Source organism: Tripterygium wilfordii, chromosome 18 (assembly GCF_013401445.1).
Source record: "Tripterygium wilfordii isolate XIE 37 chromosome 18, ASM1340144v1, whole genome shotgun sequence".
NCBI lineage: Eukaryota > Viridiplantae > Streptophyta > Magnoliopsida > Celastrales > Celastraceae > Tripterygium > Tripterygium wilfordii.
In genome coordinates, this window is record NC_052249.1 from 12,544,679 (window position 1) to 12,571,857 (window position 27,179).

The 27,179-nt window shown below is 39.4% G+C and overlaps 4 protein-coding genes across 9 annotated transcripts; 1 reads left to right on the plus strand and 3 right to left on the minus strand.

Moving 5' to 3' along the window:
- Nucleotides 1-239: 239 nt before the first annotated feature.
- On the minus strand, nucleotides 240-8,402 carry LOC119984374 (mitogen-activated protein kinase kinase kinase YODA-like). Its single transcript, XM_038828285.1, has 12 exons — nucleotides 8,161-8,402; nucleotides 6,467-7,282; nucleotides 5,626-6,363; nucleotides 5,099-5,186; nucleotides 4,898-4,960; nucleotides 4,442-4,602; nucleotides 4,241-4,316; nucleotides 4,032-4,091; nucleotides 3,790-3,897; nucleotides 3,362-3,601; nucleotides 1,628-1,713; nucleotides 240-1,530 (listed from the first exon to the last, which is right to left on the minus strand). Exons 2-12 carry the CDS (start codon nucleotides 7,024-7,026, stop codon nucleotides 1,017-1,019), a joined length of 2,694 nt encoding a protein of 897 aa, XP_038684213.1. The 5' UTR covers nucleotides 7,027-7,282; nucleotides 8,161-8,402; the 3' UTR covers nucleotides 240-1,016.
- Nucleotides 8,403-13,143: 4,741 nt separating this feature from the next.
- LOC119984021 (N6-adenosine-methyltransferase non-catalytic subunit MTB-like) lies at nucleotides 13,144-19,319 on the minus strand. Of its 6 annotated transcripts, none has more exons than XM_038827774.1 (8): nucleotides 19,246-19,319; nucleotides 19,062-19,128; nucleotides 15,627-18,329; nucleotides 15,174-15,257; nucleotides 14,954-15,058; nucleotides 14,706-14,814; nucleotides 14,392-14,543; nucleotides 13,144-13,598 (listed from the first exon to the last, which is right to left on the minus strand). In XM_038827774.1, the coding sequence occupies exons 3-8, from the start codon at nucleotides 18,300-18,302 to the stop codon at nucleotides 13,245-13,247; spliced, it is 3,480 nt and encodes a 1,159-aa protein (XP_038683702.1). In that variant the 5' UTR covers nucleotides 18,303-18,329; nucleotides 19,062-19,128; nucleotides 19,246-19,319; the 3' UTR covers nucleotides 13,144-13,244. The 6 variants fall into 6 exon arrangements, with proteins under 6 accessions (XP_038683702.1, XP_038683698.1, XP_038683701.1 ...); XM_038827770.1 differs by having other exon boundaries at nucleotides 15,627-18,398; nucleotides 19,246-19,315; XM_038827773.1 differs by having other exon boundaries at nucleotides 15,627-18,354; nucleotides 19,246-19,302.
- A 1,354-nt stretch (nucleotides 19,320-20,673) lies between these two features.
- Nucleotides 20,674-21,861, plus strand: LOC119984380. The gene has a single exon (XM_038828295.1). It carries the CDS (start codon nucleotides 20,687-20,689, stop codon nucleotides 21,584-21,586), a length of 900 nt encoding a protein of 299 aa, XP_038684223.1. The 5' UTR covers nucleotides 20,674-20,686; the 3' UTR covers nucleotides 21,587-21,861.
- Nucleotides 21,862-22,309: 448 nt separating this feature from the next.
- Nucleotides 22,310-25,531, minus strand: LOC119984379 (protein DETOXIFICATION 35). The gene is made up of 7 exons (XM_038828294.1): nucleotides 25,155-25,531; nucleotides 24,151-24,776; nucleotides 23,753-23,809; nucleotides 23,352-23,590; nucleotides 23,141-23,259; nucleotides 22,925-23,011; nucleotides 22,310-22,765 (listed from the first exon to the last, which is right to left on the minus strand). The coding sequence occupies exons 1-7, from the start codon at nucleotides 25,407-25,409 to the stop codon at nucleotides 22,688-22,690; spliced, it is 1,461 nt and encodes a 486-aa protein (XP_038684222.1). The 5' UTR covers nucleotides 25,410-25,531; the 3' UTR covers nucleotides 22,310-22,687.
- Between the last annotated feature and the right edge of the window lie 1,648 nt (nucleotides 25,532-27,179).

The following is a 27,179-nucleotide window of genomic DNA, read 5'->3' on the forward strand; positions in this document are numbered from 1 at the left end:
CCAACCCAGAACCGATTTTTTCTACCCGTAATTATTACATATAGTTTTCTTTTGCTGTCGCTATCTACGTTTGCCCTGAATATCCCATCCGGCCCTTTTCGGTAAAGCTAGGCCCGCTAACCCAGTTTGGCCTAAAGTCCCATGTTTAGGCCTTCTAGGAAAAGATCAACATTGTAAGACTCTTGCATTCAACGATGCAAGCTTAAATATCTAAGTATTTACAGGTGCACTTTCCTTGGTAATCAGAAAAAAACAGGTCAAGGAAATTAGATTTCTGCAGTATATCGAAGCAGTGATGTACATATAACGAATCAAGTCAAGCTATATTCCCAGAGCAGCATAAACAATTGCAAGAAAAAAATATGCTGAGACAAAGTAGGCATGCAATTGTTCCATAAACAATTCAACCTGATCCAGTCTTCCGTCTTCTGTACAGCTGTTTCAGACCCAGAAAAAATGAGTCCAAAAGCTAGTAATCGTAGCAACTTCATCTTGCTTATCTTCTATTCGATGATCTATGTAATATACGGTTCTGACTCCCACGACTCCCGAGATAATTGCATACATCGGATAATCAAAAGCCATCTTCTCCCAGGTGAGATAAGATATACCACCTCTCAGTTCAGTCAACATTAGATGATTTATGCACTCAACTCTGTACAAGTCAACACCGCAAGGATATAAGAGACTGCCTTTACTGGCACAGTTATTGTCAGCAATAGCAAGCTTCCTCCAAAATTAAGCTAGGGAAAGGTTGAATGGCTAGGATCAATCTTGTCAAATATCTAAACTTGCCGATAATTTTAGGATGTCGCTGCAAAAAACCTGAACAAAAATCTATGGCAGATGACTCAGGTGCCTCTGGTGTTTCTCTCATGCGTAAGATTATTCCATCAGTTTTCCGCCCCGCATCCTTATTGTATAAATTAGCTTCCTTGGGAGGTAGCATGGTCAATAAAGTCTACCAGACAAACTTGAGAACTTGCTCTCTTTGATCTGATGACAAATATGGAAAGCTAGATGCCACCAGTCCGGCTAGGCAAAGGAGACTTGGGACTCAAATCCATGGATGGGTTCATCTTCACATGATCCCTCAGGAGTTGCCTGGAGACACGATCAGCCAAAACAGACTGTCCGTCATAAGGTTCCCCGTGAATAGGCCTTCCAATCGGCTTTCCTAAAACATCATTTTCACAAGGTATCAATTCTGAGATGATAGGAGATCCAGGCTGCATCCCTCTGAAAATGTCAGGGTTTGACTCGTGATAAGGACCATTGCCGTAGAGACTATTTGAAGGCTTTGGCATGTTCCCAGTACCATCCTGCAGGTAACCTGACTGCTTAAGGTGATCGAAAGGTATAGCTCCATTGCCACCTGTGAGAGGAGTTGATGAGCCCGAAGTGGTCCTCGGGCTTGATATTGGCGAAGGAGACATTCTACCATTCAGATGCTGCGGTGACCTTGCATGCAAAAGGGGGCTCCCAATAGGTGAAACAGGACAAGATACATTCCTTGGAATACGGATATCGCTGGAGAGCAGAAAATAGCATCAGACAAGCTTGTCGATTATATTCATCTTCATTACTAGAAGCTTTTATCATTATTTAATTTAGTCAAGAGAGATACCTCACATGGGGACCAGTTTTGGAAACTCTAGACGAATGAATCATCAGTCTCTCAGAATCTGGAAAGTTTCTCACTTGGCTGATGCCCTAATGGATGATCAATGAACCAAAGTAACAATTAAGCATTGGTAACATACAAAAGTAAGCCACACGCTAAAAAATTAACTAATAATTAAAATTAATATTTGTTCATCAAAAAAGAAAATAAAAAAGTAGGCCACCACATAAAGATCCAACTTGATGAAGCTAATACAAAATACCAAAATACTAACCGTTGCTTGGCATTTCTCTGCCAAATTCATTTTATGGATATTTTTTTCAATTAGAAATACAAAACAGTTCATAGCATCAATGTGGGTAGGCGATATATCTTTTTAAGTTTCATGAAAGTCTGCCAGATTTTTAAGATTGATTGGAGTTATTGCTTTAACAATAGTTAGGGGTCTGGTGGCCAACTACTTCTGATTTGTGGCCACCCCTAGCTATTCTCCTTTTCTCGACATACAGTGTCGGAAGGATATCAGGACCCAACACTTCAGGAAAGGATCTTCCAGAAAATGTTACTTGTCCGTCAACATCTTCTCAGTTTCTTCTTGAACTAATATATTTCTATGGAAAAAAGATGAGCATTATTTGCACCCCGTTTTTTACTAAGTATACTCCATTAACCCTTTAAAAATACACTAGAGTGGGGTATACTTAGTAAAAATTGGGGTGCAAATAATGTTCATCAAAAAGAAGATTCTTTCAGCACAACTATAAGTCAATATTATTATGAACTAATCAGTACTACATCCGGTAAATCTCTTTTACTAATGACTTCTACACCCATCAATTTGATCCAGACACCTTCAGTAAATCTTGGTCATTTTGTTTAAAGACCAAAATGTACTGATTGTGTATGGCCTATACAGTTATAAGACACTATCAAACTGACACCAGTTTCATGAGCTTAATCAATTCTAATCTAGTCCCCTTGTGATACTCCAGCAAAATAAACAAACTGAATTGTTCAAAGCATCTCATGTCAACCTTCCCAAGAGCTCTTACTGTAAATATTACGTCAATCAGATGACCTAAATCCTGAAGCTTCAAATTCTGTTTGTTCTCGAGTAAATATAAATAGTATTCCACAATCCACATCATACTGTATTAAAAGAAAACTTTCATCCAGCAAATTTTAGGCATATATTTTATGTAAACTTTAGGCATATAAGTATACACATATGCATTAGCAAACTTTAGGCATATATTTTCAGCCAGCAATTTTTACAGACATTAAAAGCTGCACTCCAACACCAAAACCAACCTCACCAAGGTATCATGTTGTAAAGGTAAACTACACCCGTACACAAGGCTCCTGCAGGGGGCGGGGTCGAGTTCGGGCAAGATGTATGCTTACCCCCACATAATATGTGAAGAGGTTGTTTCCAGTAATTGAACATGTGACCTCTAGTTTGCACTCATGCAACTCTACCACTGGGCCAAGGTATCATGTTGTACCACCTACTAATAACCAAACTTCGTCAAACATGTCCAATCAAAGAAAAGATGAAGGCATCCAAATTCCTTTTCATAGAATTCAATATGCAGTATGCACATTGTGCAAGTAACTGGACAAAATCTAGATGAGTAGTCTAACAATAAAGATATTGATTACGCGAAAAACGTTATCAGCTGAACGAAACCGCCAGAAGTAGGAAAAAAAATGCAGTAAAACAGACAAAGTGAATACCAGAGATTTCACTCCACTTGTAACCCCAGATGGTGGATCTGCTGGCTCAGAACCCAGAATAGGCCTTTCCAGACCTGCAGCATATTTCACAAAGGGGTGCTCCAAAAGCTGGGCGGCTGTAGGACGATGAAGTGGATTTCGTTGCAAGCATTGTCTCACAAAATTCTTTCCCTCATCTGAGAGGTGATCAGGAATTGCAGGAAGTTCTTTACTGTTTCCAATCTTAAACATGGCAGCAACCTACAGATCACAACATCAAATATCATACACTAAAAACGAAGAAAAACTGCAATGTACATTAAATTAAGTAAATAGAAGATAAGAACTAAAGTAAAAAAATACTAGATCACGTGAATTGAAGATCGAGATACATAAACTATGATAACATTGAAAAAATCGAAAACTTCTTGTGATTAAACATAACTAACCCCTTCATACTGACTCCAAGGTGGTTTTGTTGTAGCCATTTCCAAAACGGTGCATCCAAGACTCCATATATCAACGGCAAGGTTGCAACCATTTGAATTCTTGATAACCTGGGTATAAAATGGAGGAGAAGGTTGCAACATACTATCAAGAATCAATATATGAGAATGGACACGTGTTACCCCTAATCATTACATGATTAAAAAGATAACCCCCCGCCCCCAAAAAAAAGAAGAAGATTTACCTCAGGTGCCATCCAGTATGGGCTTCCTTTGAATGATAATGGGCATGGTTGCCCAGCGATCTGAAAAGCACAAAGCAAGTAGAATATGACCATGTGCCCATTGAGGATAAAAAATACATAACTTACATGCTTATTACAAACAAACAGATATGGTAAATATATATTTCTCATGTAAGGAATTATAGAAAATTGATTATGGCAGCACTTACATGCTTTGCCATTCCAAAATCTGCCAACTTAATGCGACCATTTGGGTCCACAAGAATGTTTGCTCCTTTGATATCTCTGCACAAGAAATACGGTTGAGAAAAATGAAGTTAATGAACAATATTCAAAGTCATGCAACCAAAATAAAAAATCACATTGCAGCCACAAACTCATACTTTAAAAAGAATGAGCATATAAATTACCTATGGACAGTTTGCTTAGAATGTAAATATGCAAGTCCAGACAAGATTTGTTGAGTATAACTGCGTATTGCCAGCTCACCCAGTTGCCCATAATCCTGGAGAAGCTTATAGATGGACCCTCCAGATACATACTCAAGGTATATGTAAAGTCTATCACCAACCTGTATAACAAGTAATTCTAAGATTCAGCAAGCAGAATACAACTAAAAAGCTGCATTTTCAACTAACTGTGCATTTGATAATAATAATAAAGCAGTACGAAATACCAACCAACTATACCTAGTCAAGAAGCTACAAACAAAATAGTCCTCTGTGGAATTTTGATTTATGAATTCAAGCTTCTAATATATAATTTGAAGTACGCACCCTTTAACTGGATATTGGTCTCTAATAAAGCTCATATGCATATAAAGAGTAATATGATGTATAGCAATGTTTGGCAGACATCAGACTTACTGTTTCGGAGCCATAATACTGCACAATATTTGGATGCCGTAAACGACTTAATAGAGCAATTTCCTGTCAAAAGACTGACGGTGAGAACTTTTCTTGACAAAAGGCAAAGAAGTGACAAAAAACTTTTACACGAAAGAAGAAATCTCAGGCAGCAAAAATCATCATCTGGACTATCGAAACTCCAACAATGAAAATATTTACCTGCATCAGCTGCTTAGCACTCTCCTTTGACTTCGCATCATCAGAGAATAACGTCACCTCCTTCATTGCACACATTTCGCCGCTTTCACTAAGCCAACAGGAAAGACAAAATCACATATGGAAATGGAATTAACTAAGCAATAACAAAAATATTTAAAACATCTCATTAGCTTTTCCTATTTTCTCTGGGTATAATATAATAATACCCTTTAGCCTCTACTATAGGAAGTCTCTTAACCAACCCAACAACTCAGTGGAGCAACATGCCTTTGGAAAAACATCTTAATAGCTTAAAGCATCATAAAAGTAAAGACCCAATAAATTATACAAGATAACATAAACAGGAGCTAGAGAACGAATGATGATGAAAATGAACTACCACTAGTCTTAACTACATCTAGGTTGAGATTGTGAAAAGATCAAACATCATTTCTATAAAATATTGCTTAATCATCTATAGGCATGTAGATCTAAAAGAAAAAATGGAAAATAACAAGAATCCAAGCAACTATTCTTTTGGGTAATACCTGTTGAAGCCAACATACACATGTCCGAACGTGCCTCTCCCCAGCAGCTTTCCCTTCTTCCAGCGCGAGCCAGGGCTTGTAGGGTTCTCTGCCCTTCCTGGACTTCGTGGCACAGAGGGAGATGCTGCTGTCGAATTGGGATGAGAAAAGGGAGAGGAATTGGGAACAGTTACAGGTGGAAGGGGCAACCTGTGACTCTGTAATTTCCCATCATCAGGCCAGCTTGTCTGGGACTCAACGGATGTACCTCCTGCTCTAGGATGTGTGGGTGTGACAGCACCACTGTGAATTCTGGAGCTGGGGCCAGGGCTAGTCATTCTGGGACTAGGTATTGGAGAATATTCTGGGCTACCCCTGCTCTGTTGCCAAAATAACTGTCCAGACATATCTCCTCCCATTGAATTATGCCCAGAGTTGTGACCCGAACCTGGGCTGGAACAGTGGCCAGATCCAAGTAAAGTGACATCTGGGTAAGGCTTCCCTGCCCAGAAAGCAGAGTTAATGACTTGCTCAGCACCATATCCTCTCATTGGACTTCTCGAGGGACTTGACAATGAGCTGTCTGGAGCACTGCAGAAGGCACCATGATATGGAACTTGCAGGTTTGTTACATGACTGCCTAAAGGTCTCTGTTTCGGTGATGTGGGAGAGGTATGATTGCCAAACGAAAGAGTAGCAGGTTTTTTCACCGTTGAGCCCAATTGCGAGATGCTAGAGGTCTGATCCTTGAGCATCACACTTCAGCAAAAAGACAAATTTTAGTTTTATTTTTTGTTTGAAAAGCAAAAAAATATCATCGATACGTAAAGCAGCATGGTTAAAGCATTAAATGCAGGCTCACCTAGAAGGGCTGCTTGCAGCCGTTCTATTACCATTTTCATAGTCAGTTCCCTGAGGACTTCGCAGACTGGAGTCAGCAAGGTCATCACTGTCGAGGGAGCACTCACTGGAAAATGAAGCAGTCACCAAATCTCCATCTAAGTCTGCAGCATTTGGCCTGTTACGAATGCATGCTGGTTTTGGGAGAGGCAGAAACAAAAATGACTTAGAGCCTTTCTCTGATCGGGGTGTCGTTGAAATACCAATTCCAGAGTTTGTGTGACCTACACTTGAAGGGTGCAGACTAGGAAGCGGTAGCGGTTGAGCATGGGGCCTTTCAGCAAAACTCCGACACCTTGAAACTTGTTTGGAAGGGGAAGGTGATCTTGACTCTGCTCGGGACTGAGAACCTTTTTCAGAGACTCTGTCACTACAACGTCTCCGAGACTCTCCTGCTCTATTGTTTGGTTTACCTTCCGATGGAATCTTAAATTTCCGATGTAATGTGTCAATGAAACCCTCCTTGTTTGATGCTTTCTTCTTCACTTCTTTGGATGATGATTTTCCCCACCATGGAGGCATGATTTTTAACTTTCAGATTGACAGCGTAAACGAGCAAGTTCTCTTATAGTAAAACCATTATACAATATGAAAGCTCATAGCACAACATGAGTCCATAATTACGCAGCTTCAATACACAGAGACAGAAAGCATCCAAGGGTAGATCTTTTAATCCAAAAATTATATTTACAACTTGCCTAAATAATATCAAAAGTACTGGTTCTAGACTGTCTGGTGGAATTCGAACAAGCCTTGATGCTTACTTAGAATGATGAACCTGCAGAAAGAAACATAAAGCATAATCTTAATTTTCCCGAATTATTCTCTTTAATAACGCCACTATCAACACAACTATTAACAACTCGTTAAAATGTCACAAACACTCTAATTCTTGAAGAACTTGCAGATAGCACTTTACATGATACACAACACCTCACATATCCAAGTTTGCATGTTTGGGTGAACTTATGTAAACATACTTGCCATTTTAGCAACTCCATCACACATATGTTTCAAGTGAGTCGAGCACATATATGACAGATTATGCTGTAGAGATATCCCAAGACTAGTATCTCAAAGTCGTAAATAAGAGAACTCAAAATTCCATACAACACATTTATAACAATGTAACCACCATAGTAAAAGCCAAAACGCACTTCACCAATCCTGAGCTACCAAATGGTTCTCCAGTCCCCAAAAATTTCCACAGCTGCATTTCTACTTAATTGAAAACCAACATAAAGACAGCATTTGACTTCAATACTGCAGTCGCTTGTTCATATATTATAGTATACATGTCCTCAACGAATATTCTTCAGCAAAAAATAATGCCAAATTGGAAAATTTCATCATTCCCCGATCACATACGCTTCTTAGATAAGATTTCGATTGCACGGCACAGCTCAAATTTCTCTCCTTCGGTGTAATTAAACAACTAACAGAAGTGAGTGGCCCAAGTTTCTCATTTCTTCCCATTTTCCCCAATTTTCTAGTGAACCAAAAGGAAAAAACGATCACAAATTCCCCAAAACGAAAACCTACCACTTAGATCAGCAAATCATTTGTAGAGATAAGAAAAAGATAATAACTAACACTGAAACTACCTACCTATCAGAGATTTACCATAAATAGAAGATGCAATACAAAAATACCTACCTTAAAAGTACTGGATAGTGAAGCTGAACTGAATCGCGGGACTAATCAGCAAAAATCCAGCGAGCCCAACCACTTCGAGTGGTTCAGTGAAATCGAAGAGTGAAACTAGGAAGCCAAGAAATCTGAAACGGAAGCATATCAATCGAAAGATTTTCAATATTCGCTTCTAAATTCAGAGCTTCCGAAGAGATCGCGTAGAGAGAAGAAGGAGAAGAAAACGAGGACGGAGAGAGTGCTGCGAGACGAGCGTTTTGTCTGGGTGCTGATTTTTAGAATATTATTATTAAAATATTAATTCATTAATTAAAGTTTTAAAAATAATTAGTTGCGCGGTAAATAATTAATTTTGTAACGGCCGGCTCCAAACAATTTCGGTATTTCCGAAGACATTTTTACCTGCTTGATTTGGTTTGTTTGTGGATTTGCAGGTTGAAAACCTAGTATGGTGAATCAGTAAATTTTCTTGTATTATTTTACAAAATAATAAAAGAATGTCGTATATTTAATTAAACTTTATTACTAAAGTTTCGTGATATGTGAAAATTGTTTTAAAATATCATTTTATCATCGTTGTAAAGAGACCATAAGATCTACTTCAAACTAAATTTTACTTGCCTATCAAAAAAAGCTAAATTTTACTTTTTTGAAAAATTAAAAAGACCAAATTAACCCATATAAACTCTAATAATGTCAATAGTTATGTTAATAATTAACATAAAATATGTTATGACAAGACTTGTAGAAAAAAATATAATTATAATCATTAATCAAACAAACGAGGCATGTGAAAAAAAAAAGACAAATATTGTATTAAAATAAATAACAATTTGTTTTTTTTTTAATTGAGAGGGAGATTTTAATATTGATCATCAAGAGTGGTACACATCATTCTTACCACTGCAATTAATAACTCGGGTGTAACATGTTTGTGTATTACGAAAAAACTAGGTTAATGTGTTTGTTATAGCGTGGATGAAAATAAAGGGGCGATGTATTGGGCCCTACATATAAAGGAAACAACTAGTGGGCTCCTCAAAATGAAACCCACCACCACCATCAACCTTGCACGTGACATGGCCCCACGAAGCATTTTTTTTTTCTTATCACGTTAATTGGTTTGTTGGCAACTTGTCATTGGACTACATGCAACAAGAGCCATGCACGTGTGAGAAGCCCAACACGTGTTTATAGTATATCATGGATCATGTGGGTGCATGTAACATAACTTTCAACAAATTTAATCATTTTTCCGGATGTTACTTACCTCACATTTCCACTAACATTGATGAGGACATTCGTCCTTCGGAGTTGATGTGGACGGTTGGACGTACAATTGATAATCTATCGATAGAATCACTAGTAATCTGCAAAGAAAAGAGGGAGAATGAGAGTCGTGAAAGTTCTTGACATTGAGGTGGTATCGACCAATGAACTTTCAATAATCAAATTAGCAACGTGTCACTTAGAAAATAAGGAGAAAATAAAAGAGAAAGTGGATAGAGTTCATTGTGATAGTGAAAGTGAGCATGGCGTAGAGTGTTAAGAGGAATGCATCCGTGATGACTGATTAGAGTATGGTGGTAGACCTAGTAATGCGGAGCAAGTGAGTCTAGAGCAACAGCAAGAGAGAGTTCAAAGCAATGTATTGATACTTGTAATTGAATTTGTTGAGGGATCAGTTGGGTGCTCTCCTATATTTCTTGAAATGGTGACGATTGACAAAGATGTCAAAGTCCATATGACTTGCTCTCCTATAATGTGTGTGTGTGTATTGAAATCCATTTGACTGATTAAAATGGCTTGAAGTTCATGCGAGAGCGGACATGTCAATGCTTGGAAAGTCAACAAACCTAAGAAACCACATATTCTTTTAGCTCATCATTATTATTTTTAGTTTAAGAAAAAAAATTCAACAAATCCGACTCGTATTTAGCCCTTCAGTTTCTCAGCCACCAAACAGACTCTCAAAACAAATATCCAAATTACCAACACCTCATGTCCACAGACAGGGCTCATCATCTGTTCTTCAGCATATGGGTGCACACAGAGATACATAAACAAACAAACAAACAACATGTACAGATATATGCTGACGCAAGTGTGTATAGATACCTGAACAGTGGTTGGCTGGATGCGGGACTCGGCGGAGGCAGCGGCGTTGATGGCGTCTACACTACTGTTGTCGACGCTTCTCATATTCGATTTTCAACGACCAGGAAACTAACTCATTCCTCAGTCAACAAAATTGTGGATTTGACGAATGATCAGGGAACAAATCAAGAATTATACTCCACTGTAGAGAGAACGTTAAAAGTTAAAACAGAGACAAAGAGCGAACTCATGAAACTGTAATGAATCAACTCTATGTTTGGACTCGATCGATAATAATAGATCAGCCTTCGCTTCTCTCTCTTTCCAGTTTCAAAACTACTCTCTCTTCCAATAAAGTTCCTCTCCGGTCTTTCATCAATTAATTCCACGTAAGCATGAAATGGAGCTGTGGGACCTACCACATTTTCAATTCTTTATTACAATCTCAGTGACATTATTTTACAGAGGTTATTAGGTCGTCGGAGATATAGAACAATTACTTTTTCATCTCTAGTCTGAACAATTGATACGCCTATGAATTGGGCATACGTCTATCGAACAAGAAAAAAATTGATCCCATTTTACACGTTATTTTTTCAGGCAAATGGTGCAACTAGATTTTTTAAGAATTGCACCTAAATATAATATATTAAAGAAGTACTAGCCGGTTACCTTTCTTCATCTCTCTTCTATTCTTTCTTTTTTTCTCTCTTTTGAAACCACAATATGGGATTTTGTTCTCCTTTTGTAATTTTTTTTTTTTTAAATTAAAATATGCTTTTTAGTGGAAATCATTTTGTTTCAAAAAAAAAAATGATGGATATCATTTGATTGACAAAGATACCCCTGACTCATGATCACATTTACGAAAACACCATGAAGTTATTTCGAACCAACGAGGGCGGTGGCACGAGATACTCGCGAGAGTACATTTAAGCGGCTGAACCTTACACGCGTGACCCTCGTGAACACATTTGTGTTGCGGGTCCCACGTTCTGCTATCACATGACATAAATAATGCTCGATCTTGATTAACCAACCCTGTCCGCCCAATAATGAGACTCTTTGTTATTGATTAACAAACATCATCTGCTCCTTTCTTTTGTTTGTGATCGTTAGATCAATAGACTATGACCGAACACACAGCAATTTTTTAAGCTAATGCACAGGAAAGTCTTTGTTTTGTGAAGACCGGGGGGGGCCAATAACAGTCCAGTCCAGTTGGCACCAACTCATTTGGGCCCATGAGACATGACTCTCAAAAGTCAAAACTCCTAATCAAGTAAATTTAGTGAGTATTGGGGTTATTATAGTCCAAAAATAAAAAACTATTTTATTTCACTTTCTCGTTCTTTGTAAATATTCTAGACAAAGAAACAATTTTGTGCACGTGTGCAATATGGAATTGTTTGATGGGTTTGTGTGTGTGTGTTAACAAGACTTGCACGGGTGGTTTCTTTGTCATGCATTATCATTTTGTTCCAAGAAAATGACATCACAACCCCCCAAACCCCATGATTTTGGCCTTTTTTTTTTTTACGTGAAACTTGTCTTTAATTATTAGTTTTTTGCTTTTAACCTTTTTCGTGTATATGCATGCATTCACAATTACTATGATGATCCACAAAAGGACATTTTGTAATGGATTTGATACCACTTTTTTTTTACTATGATATTACACTTTTTGTAATCTAAATTTCAGTAACTAAACAGTTTTACTTTACAATGATTAATCTCACCAGTGTCTACATTTAATCACACAAAGGGTTATTACTCTTGCTACTTTCCTAATCACTCAAAATGTCCATTATGTGTGTAAACTCGAACGTCAGATATCCGTGCGCATAAATTTTGTCCAGTTTAATCAAAATTCAACACAAAAGTATTGTTTCTACTAAAAATCAAATTTATGACATTTCGAGTCCATACCAAACACAAACACTGGATATTTTGTACTTGGTGGGCCGGCCACTAGGAGGTGCAACCACTGGATATTTTGGCGAATTTGAGCAAGTAATGTGGTAGGGTAGCTTAGTGAGGTTATGGTCCTACAAGGCTAAAGCTAAACCAGCACACCACATGTTGAAGTAGGTAGGGGTTGGTATAAAATTTAAAGTATATGATTACACACACACGCACAGAAAGACAGAAAATTGTAGCTAGAGATTTGGATAAAGATCCTTTCTTTATACTCTCTTGGCATTCTCTGAGAATTAATGCAAATGCGACATTGGGATGCCTTTGTTTTCTCATCACAGACATATCAGTAACCCCGCTTTTGGATGACTTGATAGCCCAAAATCAATTTTATCATATAGACTTGAACATTAGGGAAAAGCACCCAAAAATATGTAAAATGGTGTTAAATAGTCAGCACCCGCAAGTTATATTAACTCGCACACCTCAATGTCATCATTGATTTAGAACGTGTGGGACCTAAAGTAATAGTCTCCACTTATCATTTCACTCATCTATACTCTCAAAAAGTGTGCATAAATTAATATAACTTGTGGGTGTTCACATAAGAGAATTCTTAACATATATAGAGGTTATATTATATGTATTTGTGTCACTAAAGATTAAAGTTACCAGTAATCCTACTGAAATTAATTGACTAGGTTTGTGATAGGGTATGGTCACTTGTTCTATGGCAGCAGCCAAAGATGGGCTTACAACTAAACTATCAAAGTTGTTATCTCCATTTCATGGGCCATGTACTCCTATTGTTATTATTGAGCTTGAAGTCGGCAATGAAGCGCAAGCGCAACTTAAAATACTGGACTATGCCTTTGGGCTTATATGCTCATGATTAGAATGGCGGCGAGGCTTAGACTGGAGTAACTGGACCATGTCTTTGGGATTCGAATGTTTTAGCCAAACTGAAGGTGATAATTGGACCAAGCAACAGCCGAAATGGCATTTTCTTCCATATATAAATTACGAGGGGGAAAAAGGTACAAGCAAAATGATATATTTTTATGCTGTGCCTTGTGTTACAATAAATTCAATGGTCTATGAGATTCAAAATCTAGATAATCTCCACTAGTTTGGCCACCGTATCCATATATATCAAAAACCTTCTCTTCTGGAAGGCAAGAGCTCGAAGCTTCTTGATTTAAGCTTAAAGCACCTGGATTCTGAGGGGAATTTCCATCTGCTCTTCTGCTCGGTGTTGTCAATGTAATGGCTGTTGATTGCTGCTGCTGGTTCTTCATCGGCGACTTGGGTCTAAGAGATTCTATTTCAGGGGTAGTTAAGACAAGGTGGGGTGCCTCTGGTGGTGGATTTCGTCCGGCTTCCCCTTGCCAAACTTTCCCATCCATGTCAGCAAAATTCTTTATGTATGCCTGAAAGTGATTATAAGATTCCCATTAAGAGTAGCCAAAGATAACATGATGCGCAAGAAAACGACACAAGTTATGGCAATGATTTCTTTCGCCTTATTTTGGCATTAAATAAAAACAAAATTTTGTTAACAGAAAAGTGTTACTCTGTCCTCCTCAAGAAAACCATCCTCCATTAAGCATGTTGATGAACTCCCTCGAAAATAATAATGGCAAACGGAATAAACTCTTTTGTTTCTTCATCATCATCATCACCAGGCCACATAAATTCACAAAAGAAATAAGTCGGAATCCACTACATGAATTTTCTTTCACCATTACCGTCTCCGCTAATCCTACAAATCCATATTATTTCCGATACTTTCATCTACGTCTCTTATTTTCTCCCTCTTCTCTTTTCACAGTATCCTCCTGCTCGAGTTATCTCGATTCTTCTCACAGCTACACTACCACATCTTCTCCACGTTAAAAGTGCCCAAACATCTCACACATAAGAGGAAAAATACTAGATAGGAAAAACGAGAAAACCAAGTTTATTGATATAGCACGCTAGGTAAAGGGACTAGCCCTGGGAAATGGGCCTACCTCTTGGCTCTTGGATTCTACCACTACAAACATTTTCATTGAGACCTAGAGTGCAACAAGAAATTAATTCTGAAGAAAAAGGAATACATTTGTATGCCCCAAATACAATACAGCAAAATCACATATCTACCTCCAGTCAAAAAGAAAAGAAACCGTTTTTTATTGAATTAAATTCAACAATTGTAAATTTCATTTTCAAAAGATGTTGTACCTCAGCATTGAAATTTGACGAGGATAATCCTTTTCCAACAGTCAGCCAACCTGAGCGAATATTATGGTCTTCACCAAAGAGTTCGATCCTTCTGCGGCCAAGAGCAAAGTGCTCCACTATCCGATACATATCTTCAGGCTTTTGAGTCGAACCTGATTACATCAGCAAAATTGTTTGTACTCATCCCAAACGAAAGAAGATTAAGAATGCAATTGATCATTTAAAGATTTGCAACCGCTCCACTTAAAAGTAGTGTTATAAACCCACTTCATCATCCCTAAAAAACTATGTCAAAAGTGGACAATAGTACTGACCATAGGGAGGTTCTTCAGCAATAATCACATCAGTATCAATGTTGGCATGAATTATATGACCATCTGTACTGCGCCGAATGGTTCCTTTAATTCCCATCAAGCAGTGCTCCTTCCTCGTAATAAAAGTAGAAAGTTTAGAAAACAATGCAGTCACAAAGCAATCAATCAAACATGGAATGAGGTCAAAAGGCAAAGGAAAGTTGCACATAGCCAGAATGCAGATGACAAAATCACAATTCATTAACCACCTTTGAGTGCTGAAACAAAGTATGAGAATCATGTCGCAAAGACGGAGTTGGAGTAGATTTGTTTGTCTGCACCCAACAAATATCCTCACATCTACGAAATCCCCACTAGAGCACGAGAAAAAGAGAAGAAAAATCCCAATGCACAACACAAATGACATAGAGCTAAAAGAATAAAAGCATGTCTAGATCAAAATAAGATTCTGAAGACCATGTTTTGTACCTTCTTTAAACATTGGCGGCCCTGCTCAAGGCCCACACCATCACCTACCCACAGAAAGATAAATGAAGGTGTGTCCGCTATTGCCTATAAACACAAATAACAAAAGTTGAGTCAACTATATAAGTTTTACCAAAACAACTAAACTGACATATAGACACACACACTCACTATGAAGGTACATTTATGATCCCCCATATAAAGGGAAACAGGGGGAAAAAAGGTGTCAATTGCGTGCAGAAAATCATAACTAGTGCATTATACACCAAACAATATTTGTAACTCCCATTGGTTGGTCACCATGTGGATAATTTAAATTTTAAATTTTCTTGTTCAAAGACTATACGATCAGCATCCTAAATTAATAAGCAAGAAAAGGAAGGGAAAAAAAAAAAAAAAGGTGCACGCTAATCTAGAGAAAGAGAAACTGCAAAAAAGAAGGTGCATACAGACTACCTCAATCTTAAGATTTAATATTTCTTCAAAAGTCCAGTACTCCGTATGTTCAGCAATTCCTGGAGCTCGATGAACATATTCCTCCCAAGGTGGGTCCACCAGAATGACATCAAACTTGGTTCCAAAGAACTCAGGGGACAGCTCAAACTCACGCAGGTCGCATTTGAAGTACATGGGCGGAGTAGCAGATTTGGTGACAATCTCATCCTTCTTCTGTATTAGCTCCCTGAGCTTCGGGTAATCCTCAACAACATTGGTAAGCTCTAACTCCCTAATGAAGTTTTGGGGTCGCATGCCAGTGTCAACAAAGTTTTGAGAATAATCGTTCTGCTCCCCTCTGGAAGGAGCTTTACCAGGAGGTCCATTATTTCGGGGAGGAACCCAACCCCCGGCTCCAGGGGCGTTATCAGGTAGCCCTCCTCGTCCCATAGGTCCTGCAGAATTAAAACCAGGCCCAGCAATGCTTGGAGGCATACCCCTTTCTGGCCCGGTTTGATTAAAATACAGAGGGGGATTCGACTGATTCCCCATATTAGGAGGAAATCTCGGACCTGATGGCCCGGGAGGAATAGGAGAGAGACCAGGTGGAACGCCTAACATGTTCATGTCAATGCCACGAGCCCGAGGCCATATAGGTGGAGAAAATGGAGGAATGAAAACACCAGGAGAAATAGGAGGACCAGGAGCAGGCGACATACTAGGGGTAAGCGGCTGCATTGGTCCATGTGGTGGCATTCCAAGAGGCCCAAAAGGTGATCCCATAATTGGCAGAGGGAGTCCAACCTGTTGGTTATCTCTGCCAGTAGGCCTACCCCTTCCTCCTCTTCCTACCCTAGTTCCTTTTACTCCTTGAGGAGGAGCTCTGCCAAAAGACACCGACTCCTGGTTACCATATGGCGGCTGTGAACCACGATGCCCACCAAAACCACGACCAGATACAGCACCTTTCTGGCCTCTTCCTTTACCACCTTGATAATCAAACTCATCCTTCCAAGAATTTGGATCTCGCATAACTGTCCCATCATCCAAATATCTATCCTTTAAATCTTCACCAGAAACCCCAGATCCATATATGTCAGTCCTTGCTCCATCATCTCGCATGTATGGCCAGTCACCATCATTTGAGGCTGATTTCAAGTCAGACTGCTGACTAACGTCGGTTCGCCTGACAAAATTGGATCCAGTTTCTGCTCTTCCATAGTCGGGTTTTGTTCGGATCTCTATAACATCATAGTTCTCATTTGAAAAATTTGAGGTTTTTACAGCTTCACCCCTACTTCCATCTTTTCTATTACCTGACCGACCATGAGGCATTTCATTGTCATTCCTATCGCGGCCATGCCTGGGCAACTCCCACTCTCTACCATGATCATAAAGAATGTCCCCATCCTTCGACCCCTTATCACCACAGCTGGGAGGCCTTCTTTCCCAGAGCTCTTTTGAATCCTCCCATTCCCTATTCCTGTCACTCCAGTTATCATCTCGGCCTTTTGATCTATTCTCCCTGTGGCCATCCTTTTCCAGCTCTTTCCACTTGAGATCAATGCTTCTGTCATGATCCATCTCAGAGCGATCAGCTTCTTGATGACGCGTACCACTCTTCTCGGGGGTGCTGATCCTGTTTGTATGGCCCAAGTCCTTTGCAATTTTCTCTCTCATCCATGAATTTCCATCTTCATCAGGAACGGCAGATTTTTCTCGGCTTTCAGTGGCATCCCTGTTAGTGGGAGTTCTCTGCTGTCGGTACTTGTCAATTTTTTCCCTGCCTGATCTGTCATCATGAGGAACGGGACTACCTCTATCATCTTCTAAAGTTTCTGACCTGCCTTTGCTCCTACTCCTGTCAGTATCAACTCTCCTCTCTCCCCTGTCATCTGATTTGTAACCCTTCTCACTATTGACAACCACACCCCTGCTTTTACTCTCAATTGTTTCATTTCTCGCAGATGTGCTTCTCTCTTTAGTAGTCTCATGCTTGGAATCTGAAGCCTTTTCAATTCTCAGGTCAGCTTTTTCCTGATGATTTTCATCAGCTTTCCTGACAGCATCTGCATCATCCCATCTTCTCCTTGAGTTTTTTACCTGCTCAGAGGAGCCATGACCCTTCTCTCTGATGCTTTCCCTTCTCTCTGAATACCCGGAGACTCTATCTGATATCTTCTCGAGCTCTCTATCACGGGATTTTTCTTCTTTGCTTTTAGTTCCACTTCGAGAACTCTCATGCTCCGAGAGCTTTGATGAAATTTTCCTTCTCTCATTTTCATCAGAACGAATATGTGCTCTACCACCCAACTTATCGCCGCTATCTTGCCTGCTATATAGTTCTCCATCCTGATACCAGCTACTCAACTTTTCCAAAGCACTCACCTCTTGATTTTTCTTCACTTGCTTAGAATTCCGCTCCTTTCTAGTGTCATAACTATCATCGTCACTGCCGGCTTTGCTAGATCCATTTGACCTCTTACGACTCTCGCTTTTGTCACCAGAACTTCTCCTTCGTCCACTACTGTCCAATCCTTCACCTTCTTCCACATTGCTGGACTTTCTAGATTTGCTTGACCTATGCTTCCTCTTATCACTGCCCTCCCATTCTATATCATCCCTATCACTCTTCACATCTGAGCTATCCTCTACGTTCTGTTTTCCATAGCTCCGACCATGTTCAGGTGAACCCATTTAAAATAAGTACCCTCAAAGAGTAGGCTGGTAATTTGACAAATAACACATACTGAAACCATGCACATAGAATTAAGCATATGTGTATTGTATTTCCTGATCAACCACATAAACTGAATATAAATGTACTGCCAGAACTAAATCTTGCAATCAAATATAATTTAGCCATTTGAATTTAAAACTCACTTCCAACAAATGCAAAACTGAAATAAAAAATTGAATAACCAAAACAGAGAGCTAATGGTTCTTTGGATATTTCACAAAATACAAACTGTTGTAGAGATGGCTCACACTTTCTGTCATGGCCAAATCCTTCATATATACAGCCTAAAGACATCCTTTCTTTGGTTGGTTATCAAGAAACAAAAAATCATCAAAACATCCTCATGAATGGCCATAATAAGTGTAGGGTTGAAGCACGATTAGAGCCATTAGACAGAATTATGCTCATGAGAATTGAAGTTTCCGATCAAATTGGACTGAATGGACTAATGAGTTATTCCATGAACATAATTGAGTCATCTGATATCAGTATTGCAACTTAGAAAACCCTTCTGACTGCTCAGGCTCTACATTGACAAATATCCAGAGAGCCTATATTTAACCTAATTATCTAATCTTCACAGAGAGACTACCAATTATGTTACTCCAGTCAGCAATTTGGTGCCTCTACGCACAGCTAACAGAAATAATAATGCTCTAGCTCAATGGAATGAAACCTACATAAATAACTACAAAAAAAACACGAACACAGTTTACCTAAAATTGAGTAACAAAGACCGAAAGTCCAGGACCTCCGCCAAGAGAAAGAGCGAGAGAACAACAGCTGCAAGACCGAAAGAACATTACAACTATGAAACTAAAAAATGGCCAGTCTAATGCATCAAATCGATACACTGTGTGTGCAGAGGCGTGTATCTAGAGCGAGTTCAAAGACCACTACGAGTAGGGTTTCTGGTTGCTGACCGCTCCGCAAAGACCAAATGCGATGGAGTATCTCCTTCTCTCCTATTTGATTTTTACTATTTATTATTTATCTTTTTTGACTTTTGAGACAAATCCGTTAAAGGGGGGAAGATAGACTGAGAGAGTCTCGGCATCTTGGGTCAAGTATTTCGTAAGTTTATCGGGAGAAGGCCCATTTTACGGCCCAAACTGCCACGGCTAAAAGTTTTTAAATTGGCCTGGATAATGAATTGCAGGTGCAGCCGTGCAGGAGCTGTGGCGCGATTAATGAGTCTCCGCCGCCCATTAAAACCACTGCTCCTCCCTGATGGACTTCTATTCAAGGGGATCGTTTACTGTCTCGTCGGTATTCTAAATCCGTTCACGTATTTAATTGACATGCGGTATTGGTCAAAATCAACTCCAGATATTTAACGTTTTATAGATGTATCTAACGGTTTATAGATGCAAGATTTGTGGTCCCGTATTTCACATGGACTAGACCAGTAAAAATCTCCTATTCAAATGGCATGGGGCCAGGCCTTTCTTATATATTTTTAATTATTAAATATTCATTTTCAAATTTCCAATTTCCGAAGTTTATTTGTATTTATGACCTATGTTGTTTGAGGAAAAAACTAAAAAAGTATTAAAAAAATAAAGAACAAGTGAAATAATAATGAAAATATTGCATTAGTGGTTAGATTAGATTTGCATGTATTTATGTAGTTTGGAATATTATAAAAAAATTATATATATATATATATAAATAAGTAAGTGGAGTTGTTAAATCTTCTTAAAAAAAGAAAAGAAAAGTGGGGTTGTTAAACCTTGTGGTGCAAGTGGAGATAGGCTAGCACATTTTTAAACCTTGTGGTGTAAGGGAAGGCTTTTGTCAAGGAAATCGAAATTTGGGTAAAGATTTAATTGTGAGGATATGATGACTCTCACCTCATGATGGAAATTTCAATGGGCTTTTCCCTTCCTTCGGACTTCAGAGAATGGACTTACTAATCCAAAATACATTGGGCCGCTGAGACACAAAACCCAGGGCCCAATCCAAACCGAGGTAACACGGAAACGGCCCATTTTTAGCTGCTGCTTTTCGTATCCACGTCAAGGCACTATAATCTTATCCGTTCACACGCAAAGTTACTTTTGAAACTGCCACGTGTCGGCCGATCACTTAGCATTTAAGAATTTCTTAGTAACTAAGCTATTTGGGCTATTACCAACCATATTCAATCCTCCCCAGATAAAACCTTCTTATGCGTTTTCAATTATATTCCTTTCCTCCTAACACACCCCAACGGGCACGCCAATCCACACGAATATTCTGGATAATGTGGGAAGTCTGTGTCACCAAATACAGGGGCATTTTAGACATTACCTACACCTCACCCCCCCCACTATAAAAGACTAGTCACTCTCTGAGTTTTATGTCATGCACCGCAGATTATCAGAGTAACCTTCATTGTCGACGTCGGGCAACTCCGTCAATGGCTTCTCGTTACGAAATTGAATTGTACATTACATCAGCCAACGACCTCAAGAACGTCAACTGGCGATACGGTCCGCTGCGTCCATACGCCGTCGTTTGGGTTGACCCGGACAAAAAGTGCTCTTCAAGAGTTGATGAAGAAGGCGACACGAATCCCTATTGGGACGAGAAGCTTCTCGTACCCCTGCCGCCGGGCCCCATCGAGGATCACACACTCCACATCGACATCGTACACGCAGGTGGCAAGGAGGACGTGAAGCCTCTCATTGGCTCGGCTCGGCTCAACCTCGGCGAATTCATCGATGAGTCCGGTGTTGGTCAGAAGGCCAATCGTACGCTTAAGCTGAAGCGTCCATCCGGTCGGCCTCAGGGGAAGCTTGAGATCAAGTTGGAGGTTAGGGATCAGCGTTACCGTGAGCCGGAGTACTATGCGCCGCCGTATGGAGCTGGTGGGGCTAGGGAATATGTTCCGCCGCCGCCGTCTTCTTACGGTGCTCCTTACGCAGCAGCACCGCAAAATCCCTACTATGCGTCGCCGGCACCATCGGGTTATCCTTCCGGTGGTTACAACTACGGTCAGCCTGCTTATGGTAACCCGAGTTACGGCCAAGAGTCATACGGCTACGGTCGGGGGAGTTACGGTCAGTACGGTAAGGCGGAGGAGGAGAAGAAGAGCAAGTTTGGAGGAATGGGGACCGGATTGGCTGTGGGCGCGGTTGCAGGAGCAGTTGGTGCGATCGCAATAGCGGAGGGTGTGGATGCATTGGAGGACAATATCGCCGATGACGTGGCAGAAAAGGTTGAGGATGATTATTATGATGGTGGGGATGATGAATAGTTTGAAATGGGAACGACGTCGTTTAAAGCTCCTTGAAAGTTCAAAAAGTACTTTTGTTTTCTATATAATTTTATGTATTGTGTAGCAAGCCAGGGCTGAATTTGGGCATCTAAACGAGAATAATTCGGTTGGATATGCTATTATAGTGCTCTGTTGAAGAATATATACGCTTGTTGGCACTTTGGAATAATGTCTTCCTTCATGGATAAACATGCTTTATGTTAAAACAAATATGTCCTGTCGTTGTAGAACAGAGAGCTTCTTCTGGAATTTCACTTTCCATCTGTTTTAGTTTTTATTCGTCAATTAATCAACCAATGACATGAATATATTTGTATTGGTATGCCCTAAGCCTAATATGGACCAAATCGTTGACATGAATATGCTCCCAAGATCTCTCCGAATGAAGTTTCAATGCGAGAGTTGATAATGTAGTTCCCACTATTTGGAAGAAAAGAATTGGAGGCATTTAACATCCAACGATCTTAGCAATCTCAGTATTTTTTGTTCCAACTATTCAAAATATTGAGATGAACGAACATGATTTCATATGTATCACAACGATTGATGTCTGTTCGCATCATGTAATTTTATCCAAGTTCAAATCATGTAACATAAAAATATGGATTTTTTTGTTTTGAGCATGATATATTTATATAGAAGTTTTGTATATCTTGGTAGTATCTCCATATATATGGAAGGCCTTGAAGCATTCAGCAACCATTTTAACCATGAATCAACCATTGACGCTGCGCAAACAGCTTGAAATGCTTAAATATATATGTAAACATCTGTGTGTGTACACAATCGATTTAGCCTGAAAGAGCTCAACATCAAGATGATGAATAGACTGAAGACGCTGGTGGAATCATCATAATCACTGATTTGTAAGTTGGTGGTGCAATGCAACTGATATGAACTGCAACCCAAATCCTGTCCCAAGTGATACTGAACCCTGGCACTTCTCTTCTTTTCATTTTCACCCAAAAAAAAAAAACCAACTATTTCAATGGTGCAACACAGCATCCATGAAAAACAGAATAGCGTTCTCGGCGGTTTTGCCGCACAACCTACTTAAAGAGATGCCCAAAAAAAGTCAGTTCATATGGAATCAGCTATCTTATCAGTGTCGATGTCTTGCCCTCCATACTTGCGCATGCGTTCTGTTGTTTGCTCCACCTGCAGTAATGGGGTAAACTTTCTTGTAAGAACTCTGAAGAGTCTCTTGATTAGAGGAAAAGGAAGCAAAACCCACCAATGTTTTCACAGTTTTAGCACATTAGCACTCCTCAAATGAATATAGGAAATTGAAATCAGATTTATCACATTAATCTCTACCTCTTTGTTCCAGTTGGTCTTATAGAGTACAATCAAAAGCAACAAGGTTTGAAGAGCAGTTCCGGCTATCATGCCCGACCAAACTCCCTGTGGAAGTAAACAAGAGATCAGTTAATGACCATCCCAACGTCATATCATGCAAGAACAGACCAAGATGCAGCCCGCATAGCTTTAGCAGCACGCTTTATAAATCAGAATAGAAGAGAATTATTGTACCGTTACTCCCAAGCCTGCTGTGTAGCCAAGAACGATGCCAAGAGGGAGTCCGAAAACGTAATAACAACCTATGTTTATGTAAGCAACCATTGCTTGCCATCCACCACCAATGGCAACACCTACCAGCAAAACACAATATTGAGCTACTTGATATATGGGAAGAAGTGAAAGATATTATCCTGCGAGTTTAGTTGTGAAATCGAATCAGCACCTGAAATCACTGGCTGGACACTGTTAAGAACCATGGTTATGCCGAGAAGAGATGCTAGCTTAGAAACAGCCACTTGCATATTTGTTTCATTCGTGAAAATTATGGCAAAATAGTCCTTAGTTATCAATATAATAGCCATGGCAAGGAGCCCGATGAGGAACGATTGGAATACAACGACAAAGACACAATATTTGGCTGCTCTTGGATGCCCCATTCCAAGCTCATTGGCGACCCGAACACTGAGAAAGAAGAGAGAGAGAAACCAGTCATCACAGAAATCTCAATCACTTCGATTGGAAGAAGCTGTTAATGTGACGCCAGGACTGCAACAAAGCATCCTTACCATTGCACCACGCTAAAGATCTCAAAGGTGTGATATAAATTAAGTGTAAGCCACTTACCTTATTGCAGCATTTATTCCAATGAACAGCATGGCTTCAAATCCATTAACATTCATGCTGAAATGGAAAGTTGAAGAAATTGAGGAACAGAAAGAATATGTTAGAAAAAAGTTTCCAGTCTACAAAATACCATCCCACAACATAAAAGAGCCGACAATGTTCATTTTTCTTCTTCAATAGAACTTTCATTCCCATTGCTTATAACCATCTTCCCTCTTCCCACACATAGAACAATCATCCTACACTAAAGCTACTCAAACAAGGTCATCAACCTGGTAGAATCATCAGATTGGGTTCACTAACGCAAGAAAGTGTCGCAAGATCACTGAAATAATTGTCGAATTCCCGAATTACCAAAAAGTTTAAGGAAGATCTGGTAAGAGTTTCAAAGAAATTACCATATAGAGAGGGAACCAACAGCAATTACTGCATTGCTAAGGTGGCCAGTGACGAGTACTAGACTCATGCTGTACCATATTTCGAGGCAAAGCATCACAGCCGAAGCAATGGAGAGCCGAACAAATGCCCAAATCTCCTTGAATGCAGCCCACGACAATCCGCTCCATCCTTCATTACACCAAAACACAACATACACCACTTGAGACACAGCTATCCCCCAAGAACTGATGTCGGATGCTATGGCTGCACCAATTAGTCCCCAATCAAACACATAAATGCAGAGCCAAAGCATCAGAACTTGGATGAATAGAGCCGCGAAGCCTATGAATGCCACCACATTAACCTTGCTTTGGGCTTGAAGGAACTTCTGGGTTGGGAAGTTAATGGCTTGCGAGAACATTTGAGGAATAATTAGGATTGCAAACTTTCCAGCAAGATCAGCTATATCATCCTGCTGGCCAAGAAGCTTTAGTATCGGAGTGGCAAAGACGTAAATAGGTGAAAGGAAGATGCAGGCGACTGTTAAGACTATCCAAGACCTCTGCATGTAAAGGCCAAGCATGTTCAGTTGTCCAGCTCCAAATGCCTGACCACACAGTGTCTCAGCTGCACTCCCCATGCCAAGCTACATATATATACAAATCCCACCATTACAAAGAAGAGAAACTCAAAAAATTCCATCAAAATTTTAAACTTTCTTGCTCTGTTTTATAAACCCAACTCAGTAATGGACTAATTCCCAATTCTTCTCAATTAGGTTCTTGCCGATAATTGCATTTAAGCAAACACACAAAGAACAAACTATAAGAGAAACTCAAAATGTTTCAACAAAATATGCTCTTACCATTCATGAACCCCGTTTGTTAATATAGACTAGTTCTCGTCTCTTTTAAAGTTAGTTCTTGTTAAATCACAAATTCATAGTCATTTTAACAAACAAATGATACGCAAGTTGTTCAAATAAATATGTACGAGAGAGAAGGTGCTACGTCGTGAAAATTACCAGGAATCCAAAAGAGAAGGTCCCAATAACAGAGGTAGCAATTGAGACGGCAGAAAGCTCAATGTCGCCGAGATGGCCGACAAATATAGTGGTGGCCGAGTTCAATGCGTACTGGCAGATTATAGAGAAGGAGATCGGCGCTGCAATCTTCCACAACTTGACTGTCTCAATCCAGAACATGGACTTCATTTCTTTAAATGTCCTGACCGGCGCATAGTCGCCGGAATCGTAGCCGTTGAGCAGTGGAGTCTCCATCCTCCTCCTCCGTCGAGGCTACAAGTGGACGGTGGTTATGGCGCCGGTGCTTAATTAATCACCAGAGAAGGACTCGGTCACACTCAACGAGTGTTTGCAGGAAGTTGCGGTCTCATTGCTTTATAGGACGTTATGGACTTACGTCTTTGGTACTGCTCCTTCATTCATAGTCTGATTTTCAACATTAATAATTAATAATATAGTACATAGCTAATCAATTAGTCATAATGATTATTTTTTTTACTTTTTCGATTTTCCAAATAATATTCATCTCTGTTTTTTTTTAAACGCAAGTGGTTTTTTTAATATTACACGGAAAGGGAATGGAGATGTTCCAACTCAAAATTTTTATGAGATACCACACACGTAAGTATTATCTTAATTACTCATGCCTTGTGATTCTCTAAACACAAGTGGTTAACGAGCTCAACCACCAAAGTACGCATTATTAACAAAATGATGAAGAGCATTTATTTAAAAGTTTGGTGTAAAAATTGGAATTTGAATTCCAAAATAAACATATTCTTTTTCTCATACGAAAAATAATCTCACGTGTTTCAATAATGATCACACTTATTTTTATCACAGGGAAGAAGGGTTTCATAGGATTAATACAGGAGGACCACCATTAATGAAGATTATCAAGCTTTAATTGGCATGTTATAGAAAGAAAACGAGTATTGGTCAAGGTAAATAATTAGCTAACATATGAAACACCACCGTCAATTTGTAGTTCATATGTAAGCTTAATGAATGTGATAGAAACACAAATAACATACAATTAAGGTACTCGATTTACCTTAATCTAACCATATATTTTGCCTTAATCAACCCCACATATCCTAGAGACTGAGTTCTAACTACCAGCGCGCGGTTGAAACGACCTGGTGGTTGCATTGAATATCATCATCTGCCATTCAACTTGTTGGTACGTTCCAACCTTGTCATTATAATGATGGTACATTTATTTACAAAGCTCTCAACAGTTAGTATCCCAATAATCTCAATTGCTGAGATGAACAGACATAATCTAAGTGAATTCGTAAATTTCATGTCTCACATGATCTAAGTTCATGAATTCGTAAATTCATGAACTTCACAAGATATAAATAAAATATTGTACGTACAATTCAACCTTTAAGATTCTGTTGTTGGTTTCTCAGTGGACCCCACCCCTCACAACGACGTTTTTGCATTTCTTGCGTTAAAGAGTTTGGTTTGGTAAGTATTAAATGTTAGGTCAAATGAAGGGGCAGAATTCGTCCACGTAGACATCGGCAATCCATGTGGAATGGTGGTTCATTTTAATCCTTGAAAAATGTGTAACAACTTTGAAATGCTTTCGACTTTTTAGACATCGAAAAGATTTTGACTGCAAATTGGGCATTTATGCCCGTGACAGTGTGACTTTTCTATGACCAGCTAGATGACGTTAGGTCAAATGAAGGGGCAGAATTCGTCCACGTAAACACTAGCAACCCATGTGGAATGGTGGTTCATTTGAATCTAAGATGGCCCCAATGTAGACGAGGCTTTTCAATTATAGCCCAATAAGCAGTTGGGCTTTCTTGAAATGGAGAAAAAGTCCAGCCCAATTCCGTTCAAGAGCCAGAGAATCATGAAGGCCACAAGACTGATTAAGTCGAATAATGGATTAACAAAATGAAGCTTTTTGGTGAAAGTGGGAGGGACACATAAACAAGGCTGCCTGTCAAGTTGGGACAAATAAATATTAAATAATAAATAGAGCTTCGTCTAATTGGATTTCAG

Excerpts from the sequence above, each read along its gene's own strand:
- LOC119984374 (XM_038828285.1), bottom strand. The coding sequence starts at position 7,026 with ATGCCTCCATGGTGGGGAAAATCATCATCCAAAGAAGTGAAGAAGAAA. Across the intron at positions 4,603-4,897 it reads AGTATTATGGCTCCGAAACA|GTTGGTGATAGACTTTACAT; the intron begins GTAAGTCTGATG and ends CTTGTTATACAG. Across the intron at positions 1,531-1,627 it reads AAAACTGGTCCCCATGTGAG|CGATATCCGTATTCCAAGGA; the intron begins GTATCTCTCTTG and ends TCTGCTCTCCAG.
- LOC119984021 (XM_038827774.1), bottom strand. The coding sequence starts at position 18,302 with ATGGGTTCACCTGAACATGGTCGGAGCTATGGAAAACAGAACGTAGAG. Across the intron at positions 15,059-15,173 it reads GCCGCCAATGTTTAAAGAAG|TGGGGATTTCGTAGATGTGA; the intron begins GTACAAAACATG and ends CTCGTGCTCTAG. Across the intron at positions 13,599-14,391 it reads CGTCAAATTTCAATGCTGAG|GCATACATAAAGAATTTTGC; the intron begins GTACAACATCTT and ends AATCACTTTCAG.
- LOC119984380 (XM_038828295.1), top strand. The coding sequence starts at position 20,687 with ATGTCATGCACCGCAGATTATCAGAGTAACCTTCATTGTCGACGTCGG.
- LOC119984379 (XM_038828294.1), bottom strand. The coding sequence starts at position 25,409 with ATGGAGACTCCACTGCTCAACGGCTACGATTCCGGCGACTATGCGCCG. Across the intron at positions 24,777-25,154 it reads CCTTCTCTTTTGGATTCCTG|CTTGGCATGGGGAGTGCAGC; the intron begins GTAATTTTCACG and ends ATATATATGTAG. Across the intron at positions 22,766-22,924 it reads AGACCAACTGGAACAAAGAG|GTGGAGCAAACAACAGAACG; the intron begins GTAGAGATTAAT and ends CCATTACTGCAG.